Source organism: Pararge aegeria, chromosome 3 (assembly GCF_905163445.1).
Source record: "Pararge aegeria chromosome 3, ilParAegt1.1, whole genome shotgun sequence".
Taxonomy (NCBI): domain Eukaryota; kingdom Metazoa; phylum Arthropoda; class Insecta; order Lepidoptera; family Nymphalidae; genus Pararge; species Pararge aegeria.
Genome location: NC_053182.1, coordinates 14348388 through 14358276, shown reverse-complemented (window position 1 = coordinate 14358276; position 9889 = coordinate 14348388). Strand labels below are relative to the sequence as shown.

Below are 9889 nucleotides of genomic sequence, written 5' to 3'. Positions count from 1 at the left end.
GAAGCAAGCGTGATTCAGATCAGCAGTGCAGACTGCAGGCTTTTTTTTTATTAAATAATTCATTGTCAACAAACATACAGTCGGCAAAAAATAAACATAACTTGATTAGGCATGGAGCTAACCTAGTTTGGGTTGGGTACTAACGGAAATTCTAGTTATTGTCAAATTGAGTTTTTTTTAAATATAATTTTCTCTCATTAGTAATTTTTGTCTTTGGTCATTGACACAATAATTGTACAACGACAAACCCTACTACGGACTGATAATTGAGCTGTGCTTTTCTGCAGAGAGCACTGAATACGAATGGTCATAATACTAGATGTTGTTGTTATTTTAGTTGGAGGCCAAACACGTACCCAGGCTGTATATAAATAAGCAATATGTTTCAGTGCCTTTAAAAATAACTTACAATGTTCAATGGATAGACTATGTGCTGTATAATGTTTATCTATGTTGGAAGATGGTTTTTGCCTTCATATTGCCAACTCTAGTCATAATCATTTAAATAGGCAAGACCTAGCTAACGCAACTGCCTTAGACCGCTTATAAATTACTGTTTTAATAATATTTAAAGAAAAACTGGACAAAAGATTAACTAATAATCATTTAGAAAAAAGTTACTTCGGAATCTATTTATAGAATCTTCCCTTAACCCAGATTGTATCTACAATCATAAAATTGTAGCTTATTTTTTGGAAAATTATTACTTGAGTTGGATATCATTTACTTTTTCTAAGATTCCTTAAATCGAGTTTTGATTGAAGGAATTAAAAGATTAATTTGCTTAGGTAGAAATACGTTTATTATATTTTATATATAAATTGCATGGTCCCCACAACTGAACTAAGATGTAAATGAGTTTTATATATATTCCCATATTTTTAATATTAAATAGTATGTAAATAAAGTCTGAATAAACACAAACACATTGTTTTATTATAATTTTAATTGCCTGTATAATTATAGACACACATAATTGTTATGAAATGTTATAGTCAAAAATAAATACATATTCCTCTTACAAATTTAACACACACCATACAGGTACAAAATCAATTAATATATCAAATGATTTTACTTTTATTAAAACATAACCGAATTTCTGAATAAAGCTAAAAAAGGAACTTTTGATTAAGATATTTACATATTGTGTTAATTAACACTTTTGGTCTATGCAGAACCAATATCTAACAAGAATCATTTATGTATAATTAACATTTAAACGTTAAAAAAAAAACTTGTCCTCTGAATATTTCAGATAAAAAAAAATTCTAACATTCGACAAATGTACCTGCAATATGTCTTTAATAATATTTTAATGTCATTCATGAGTGCTAGGCTAACGAAGTTAATGTTAAATAATTATTGCAACACAAAATATACCTATGTTATAAACAACAAAATTCAAAACCAACATATTGAGGCGGACTAATATGCTAAAAAGCGGTGTCTACATTGATAGCCTATAGTAATCTTAATCTACATATTTCAAAATACGTATTACAATCTCAATATTTATGATGACAGATAAAAAAAAATTAAAAATATATTTCATTTTAAATTTTACTATTAAAATTTAGAATACATTCATTAGAGAAGTGTATATTGGAAAGGGGAATATAAGTTCCATTTATATAGAGTTAAATAAATGTTAAATATAATGCTTTGGCCCCAATTTGAGAACATTATTTAAAACATACATCAATATTTTACAAGAATTGTGCATTTAATAAAACAGAATATGGTAAATGATAGGACTCATCAACACCAAAAAGTATACCTACTAATCAATTTTTACATGTGGATCTATAGGCATAAATCAAATTTAGGCAACTTTAGATTGAAATATAAAAATATTTTATCATCATACAATTTTTATTTAATGAGACTTAATACTATCACAACAAAATGGTTTACCCAATCACATCACATTATACATCAATAATTTAAGTTATTATTTTCTTACTCTTTAGTACGAAAATATGTTAAAAGGCTACAACTTTTTTATTAATTTTAAAGTCAAACTACACTAAAAAGTATCAAAACGTTCAACATCATACAACAGGTAAAAATAAAATAACTATAGCTCCACTAAAAATTAGTTTAACACATATTATGCTCGTAATAGAGAAGAATTGTATTGACTAGCACCAGAGGTAAAAAAACATCTTGTACCTACTATTGCTAAATAAAGCTTGGGCATAAAATGCAGAACCTTAGTGTTTGATAAAGTATTAGTTCGTATTTATTAGTATTTCTAGAAGATAAAGGAACTATGCTGTGTAAAGCCATTTACTTTATTAAGTTTACCATTAACTTCCAGAAATATACTCCTTTTAAACTCACTTGCATTGACTCAACAACATTTAGTTTCACTAAAAAACACCTTGGCCTTTGTTTAATGACTCTAAATTTAAACTGAAGTTACAAATAATTGAATCTGAAAAAAAGTGACATTACATTCTTATGGATTTCAAATGACCCTTGTAAGAGAAAAAATCGTATTTGAGTGTGCGCTGAACACAAGTACTTGAATCATTTCTCTACATTTAAACTGAATCATAAGTTAAGCAAGCAACATGAATGTTTGCAAACAAATCTATTCAAATAATGTACAAATATTAAAAAAGTTTCAGACACAACATCTGTTAGTTTATTTACAAAAATGTAAGTACCACTTAATGTTAACAAATAGTTTAAACTGTCTAACTTATATAATATTTAATTTAGAAATTTATCAAACATTGATATTTTAAAATGGTAAATTTTTACAAAACATATTTAGCACATTTGTTTTGTAGTAAAAAAACAGCCCTTAAAATCTAGATTGTGTTAATAAATTACATAATCAAAAACAGATGTTAATATTAATTTCCTTTTACAGGTTAGAATTTTAATAACTGTGAAGTTTTCACTGAGTTGCTGTTGACCAGTTACTATTTGGAAATTTTAGGACTAGTACTGTGATATTGTCAACTGACCCTCGATAATAGGCTTGAAGGGTTAGGCTTTTAGCTCCATAGTCTGGTTCATCTAATCTTTCTTTAATAAATTTAACTGCTTCCTCATTTGTGAAAGTATCCCATAAACCATCTGATGCTAGTACTACAAACATTGGTTTGTGATCATTTAAATTAAATGTGAGTATGTCTGGATCTGCTATAACAAAGTTTTTGTCTTTTAGTGGATAGTCGCCCATTGCTCTTGAGGTTGCTAGGATGCCAGCAACTCTCCATACTCCATTAAATGCAATATAACCTCCAGCAGCCTCAATCCTTTTTTGTTCACGTACCTGTTGAAAATATAATCATTGTTTTTAAAAGTTACTTTATTTGTAGATTTCTTCATAAAAATTTTGCCTTGTAGGATTATGATAATTATGTAACAAGGCTAATATGATGAATGAGTAAAATTTACAGCTTTAATAACAAGACATGAATAAGCGAAAACATAATCTACAATGATTGCACTTAAAATAAAACATATTTTAAATATATTTTACTAAGCATTGGAAAATAAGTAATAATTAGAGAATTTAAAACATTTTAGCCAGAATTATGCATCTGAAACAAGGTAGGTAGACCCATATCTAACAACTTTATAAGTATAACCATACCTGTTGAGGTTTGTGGTCAAATGATACAGGTATTGCATTACCACGGCTATCGCACATTACACCCCTTGAATCTCCTACATTTGCTACAATAAGGTGGTTGTTTTCTAGTATAGCTATTAAAGCAGTTGTTCCTGCTACATTCATAGAGCGTTTAGCAGCTTCTACCAGCAACCTGTCAGCAGCTAAAACCTCATCTGTCAATAATTTACCATAATTTATTTTTCCTTTGTCTACATAACTTGATAATGGGACAGCAATATTTTTTACTGCTTTAGATGGCTTAACTTCTCTTGTTATAATTGGTCTTGCTTTGGACAGCTGAGCCAAAAGAATTGGATCAGTTATCTCTTTTTTTGATGTGTCATCAGCAGTACTAGCAGACTTTTTAAAGCTAGTTTTTCTTTCTAGATCAATATGGTTTCCCTCTTTTGGTTCCTCTGGACTGTCTTTTTGAGGCGTAACAACAATCTTGCCATCTTTGAAAGCACATATTTCGACAACTTTGTTGTACAAATTTTGTATGAGGTGTTCTTTAGCGTAGTTGGCGGCGAAATCTCCGCCGTGGCCGTCAAATATAGCAAACAAAGATATTCCGGTGCTATTTATATTTTCATTAATTATAAATTTGTCTTCCATGTGCATTCTCCTGCCCTTGATTGCATAAGCCGCACTTAGAGTACCTTTAAGCTCCCAGCTTTGTTTGTCGGCTTCGGAGCCTTCCATTAACTTCATCCGCTGCACGGCATTCAGCGGGCTCATAGCCTGTGATAGCCTGCTCAACAGTGTCCGGCTCCATAGCCCAAGCGTTTGAAGATACATGAAGAATATAATGATCGCTAAAGTAAACACAACCACTTCTGATCTCAGCAAATAAAGTCTCACCATCTTCCATAAATAGCTCAATGGAGTGTCAAACGCAACACTGCTTGTAAAGCGAGATAAAATTTTCATACACGACAAGTAAGTCTGGTGTAAAACCCTGTCTTCTAATTCGTCTTCCATGTCCTTGAAACAATTGTAAATAACTTAAAGTAAACTATTTTTCAGTGAAATTGCAAAGTTGCAGTTTTGCAAACAAGTAATAAACCATAGACTATCACTAAAATTATTATTTTTTCCTTCTGGCTTTACACAGATTAGCCCTTAAATTTAAAATTATAGAACAGATTACAGAAGTCTTGGATTCTGGTCTTTTGACATAAGACAGGTAACGAAGTTTGGGTTTCGCGTATAGAGCTAGAACAATGAATAATTATTGATCATTTGCTTTTCTTTTATTATAGTACGGGGCCGCCGCGTGCTTATAATAATTATACTCATTGGGAGACTGTACAAAATTTAATAACAGACGAATATTGTTGTAAAAATTCTTGTCAATAACATAATATTGATAGACCGAGCAGGTACCGTTATTTATCTTGCATGCTAGTCCCGATGTAAGTTATTTAACTTGAGAAAGTAACAAACCTAACTATAGCTAGAAAGTCATTGATTTTTTTTGAGTCATTGGACGTGGTTAGCTGAATAGGCTAAAATTAAGTAGGTACTCAATTCAGAGTTCTTTGCTCAAAATAATGTCGTGCCTCATAGGTGTAGTGGTTAGCATGTTCAAATAGGGATCACGCGTTTCAACCTAGAGTTTGGATATCTTATCTTATTTTTATAAGCGGCAAAAGTAAAAATAACGGAGCTAGGAGATGGGTACAAATGAAAAATACAGTTTATTCTTATAAATGTATTAAAACAGGAAATTCAGATTACAATATTCAGATTAAGATATAAAATCCTCAATTTATATTAATTTGTGCAAAGATACATCGTAACTTGTATATCAATCACGTAGATATAAATATACTTATTTAATATACAATATATTGTATGGCATACGTATAATATTTAGTACATATTGACACATAAACAAAAAAAATAAAGGATTTAAGTAAGTAGCAGTGTATACAAAAAATCATTTAATGTTTTTGTTTTCAATTTTTACCCAAGGCTAAGCTATTGATGTTCAATCATATCATTCCGGAAGTTACACTCATTTGACACAAAATCACCTTTTTTGTGGAACTACGCAACAATAAGAATAAATAAATAGAAACATATATGAAAGTAGGTATCTATTTATATAATCTTATTGGAACCATCTTATTTAATTATAAAACGACGTGCACAAGTACTGAGGTAAACCATATAATATTACATTCTAAAAATTATTTAAATTAATTTTCTTTCACAATTTGAATAACTTTTGTATCATACAATAATAAAATGATTACGGTAGGTATGCATATAACTTAGTATGGTGATAAGTGATAACATAAATTATTTATTAACATAATGGAATGAAAAGAGAATTAAAATATCAGGTTTGTATCCGACTGCGATGAGTTGCAAAAGTAGTTCATTTGTGAATGTAAAAAGTCTTTCTTTAGTCAATTCACAACGTGAGATGCAGAATTTTAAGAATATATATGAAAAATGAATTCTTTATACAATAAATAAGACCCATAAAGCCGGAATAAGAATTTAAAATACAAACAGGCAGCTGCAACAACGATCAACCGAACCTTTCCCAACCATTGGCGTATATTTTTTAGCCAAAACGTTCTCCTTAAAATTTAGTATTTTGCCGGCTATTTTCCCCTGAATGATGAGCTGCAGGAGGTCATATTAATAATTGGTCATATTACCAAAATACTCCAAATTACACCTTTAAACTTACATTCCACGTCGCAATCGTCATCACTGATCCAGCGATCTCCTACAAGTTATGATCGTAAATATTATGGTAAAAACATACTGCTTATAATTTAACGCATTATTTGTCGCTAGATAATAAAATCTATCGAATTGTTTCAAACACAAGTTGCTTTAGGTTAGGTTACAAGTTAGAACTTGAATATAACATGTGCCAAGAAACTTTAGTTCTTATAGGTCGTTTTCTTCCTTCCTTGTATGTGACGGTTTACAATCTTAAGACAGTTTACAGTCTCAATAGATAATAAAAACTAAAGTATTAAAAATTCGATGGCTACATCTAAGTCACAGTCGGTTTTTACAGCTTATTAAACGAATACCTTTAACAAAATTACATTAGTTTTACATAAAATAGGCTTACATCAACTTTAATGGCGACAACTAATGGGTACTATACCTATAAACAAATAAGTTAAACTGATATAAACTTCTCAAAATAAAATTTAAAAATGAACATCAACTGTCACTAAAGTATTAATTTTTATATTTATAATTATTAAATAAGATTGTTAAATTATATAAAAATACGCAGGTCATTTAAATGTATTATGAGAGTATATTCTTTGCATGATGCAAGTGATAAGTATTACTGAGGAACTACATTTTATATGATATGATATGATGGGTGCTTCAATCAATAATATAATAGTCCCGACTACACAATATAGCAGAAAAACTGACCGCTTTTTATTTTTACTGAGGGTCAAAATATTTAATAAAGTATATAACTCATGTTAGTACATCCTTAATTAAAGTAAGGTATTTTGTCACTTTCATCACACCAACGAAAATGGATTGCTAATTCGTAAGTAAATACTGATAGCATGGACACTTTTTGATAGCACATAAATATTGATCGACGGCCGGGCGTAATATAATTAAACTGCTATAAGAATTTTAAAAGTAACACATTTATAGGTATATATGTAAAGAAGGAATTTGTAATTTATATATGTTTTATATTATCTTTTCGCTATACGTGTATATTTTCCAATTCTCTTTTTTGGTAAAAACTAAATATTAATATATTTCAAAAACTATTCACATTATGAGGATTATTCATTTGTTTTGGACTTTGGTATTTATTTGACATTTGTAAAAAAGTTTTAACAGATTATTGTCTTTAAAATGGTATGCCAAATACATTTTAAACTAAACTAGACAAAAGATACATATCTAACTAGATAAATGATTATGACATGAGATTTATAGGGGATCTAACCGTATAATTAAGACACAAGTGTTAAAGTATAACTAGAGAATACGTACCTAATTCCGTATTTACATAACATGTTTGGTGTGTTGTAAATGTTTGGTGGATAAGCAGTGGCTATATAAGTCTAGATAAGCAAATGTGTGACAGCCCGCCAAAAGGAGAGTGTAACAGATATCTCAAGAGAGTGTGAAAAAGTTACTTGTAAGGTCAGGGTATTTTGTTTATAATTATTGAATTATAGTTATGTAATAAATGTGTGGTTTCACTATTAATACAAAATGTATGTTATATTAATAATGTTTTATATTATTAATTATTTTCTGATATAGGTGAGGGATTCCTGTATTTAAGAATGTGACGTCAGTGAATAAAGTGTAAGAAAAATTTAGAGAATTGGTGCGAACAATGTAAAAAATTGATATATTGTTCCCGAAAACTGTTGCCAAAATTTCGATTTGGGTATTAACATTTTATGTTATTTATTAGACCAATTATGAAGTGTTAAAAATAATACAAGTTACATGAGCATTGTCAGAGGATTTTAAAATTTATTTAATTATATTAGAACATAAAATTTTAGTAAACCATGAGTCAGTATTAGTTCAGCTGATTGAAATTTAAGATGTCAAACAACTGTAAAGGGATGGAAGATTTAATTGACTTTATTCTATATGTTATCAATAGTTTAGAATTATAATTATTAATATACAATACTTGCGTTGTTTATTATTTAAACAAAGGAACGGGGTGATAATCGGCTCAGTTTCATACTGTTGATGTATATTTCCACATTTTAAGTCATATTACAATAAAATCCTATCATATTAGTAATTTTGATGACAGATAATGTTATATTTACCTGCTATATTACAAATATTACTGAACTTTTGTTGCGCTATTTTCATCACAAACTACATCGCATAGTGTAGATTTTAGCAATATCGAAACGTCATACGTCATATCATCTACGAAAACTGACGCCGTGTCATCCTTTAATAATTTAATTTGTTGAACCTATGCTATGAGCTCCGATGCACTGTAAGACTTTCTTATCATTTCGATGTGTATAATCACTATGAAAAGTCCATTGGAGGGGACTTGATTATATAAATAGTAAATCATGCTATGTGTATAATAGTAAATATGTATCTTACATTAACATAGGTAAGTTATAAAATTGATAGACATTTAATGCTATCTAATCGATTAAGTTCTCTAGAAGAGAAAACTATGACTAAACTCACTATCGAATCATATTATAATAATACAGGTTTATATTTTGTGAGATTCCTTATGTCAAACGAAAATCAAAAATTTAGCTTCTGATTTAAATGGATTGCGTGGTTTTTGAAAAAATTATATTCGCATTTAAAAAACAACATTACTTAGAAAGGCGAACCCTAACTAATTTGATTCATTATTGATCATGTTTTTGGTTTCAGGCAGAACGGCGGGTTGATATCGTATATCACGACTGGCTTGCGGCAGGCGTAATCTTGCTATCTTTGCTGTCAAACGTCATTTTTGTATTTTTTTTTGCATACAAAACTAAAGTTCCAAATCGAGCAAATTTGAATGACGACGAGGAACTTTGAATATGTTATTTTTTTAAACCAATTATATTTTACTGCTACAAATAACAAATTGAAGATGTTTTTCGTTTATATAACTAGTCATGTAAGATTTTTTTTTTATTTGATAGCTTAATTCCTGAGGAAGGTTTTAAGCTTGGGTGCCGAGCAAACAGCGAGTTATAGCGCAGGCGGGCGATTTGTATTCTGAAGCAGGTCTGTATGGGAACTTATATGAAGGTGTACGAGGACGAAGATAATGGGAATCGCTGGTATTCTAGAAAAATTAGACTAGACAAATGTAAGTGTTATATTGTATTTTAAGCATTGCTAGATTCTAGTTCTACGCCAGTGACCGTGGTGCTGAGGTTCCCATTAAGAAGGATGTCCTGTAAAGGCTGACCGAGCACGCTCGCGAGTGAATCACTCAACTTATAGTAGTTGGTTTCGAGCGCTTCCTGATATGTCACTTGGTCGGAACTTATCAGCTTCGCGTTAAGTTGGAGAGCCGTGTGGCACACTGTCAGGAACTCCCTAAGAAACAAATTAAAATTAGTTTTAATTTTTTTAACACCAAAATGAAGTAAAGTAAAATAATCATAACCTAGATGTGGACAAGGAAACATTATCTCAATAAGAGTGTCTATACGAGACATGTAAGTCAAGAAGGGGAAAAGAATAGGTAGTCTACCTTTTCCGATTTGTCTTATTATCTAAACAATA

General features: G+C 29.9%; 2 protein-coding genes across 2 annotated transcripts in view; both read right to left on the bottom strand.

Moving 5' to 3' along the window:
- Positions 1 to 928: 928 nt before the first annotated feature.
- Positions 929 to 4727, bottom strand: LOC120636363 (protein phosphatase 1L). Its single transcript, XM_039907817.1, has 2 exons — positions 3617 to 4727; positions 929 to 3292 (listed from the first exon to the last, which is right to left on the bottom strand). The coding sequence occupies exons 1-2, from the start codon at positions 4616 to 4618 to the stop codon at positions 2912 to 2914; spliced, it is 1383 nt and encodes a 460-aa protein (XP_039763751.1). The 5' UTR covers positions 4619 to 4727; the 3' UTR covers positions 929 to 2911.
- Positions 4728 to 5358: 631 nt separating this feature from the next.
- Positions 5359 to 9889, bottom strand: part of LOC120637367 (dedicator of cytokinesis protein 9) — a 62865-nt gene continuing 58334 nt past the window's right edge. The window contains exon 34 of the mRNA XM_039909183.1: positions 5359 to 9700. Coding sequence (XP_039765117.1) covers positions 9487 to 9700 — 214 coding nt within the window. The 3' untranslated portion in view covers positions 5359 to 9486. The remainder of the gene's footprint in view (positions 9701 to 9889) is intronic.

What these genes read in the sequence shown, in the direction of transcription:
- LOC120636363 (XM_039907817.1), bottom strand. Translation starts at nt 4,618, where the DNA reads ATGGAAGACGAATTAGAAGACAGGGTTTTACACCAGACTTACTTGTCG. An exon ending in TTGACCACAAACCTCAACAG is followed by an intron (nt 3,293 to 3,616) that starts GTATGGTTATAC and finishes TATTTTCAACAG; the next exon opens with GTACGTGAACAAAAAAGGAT.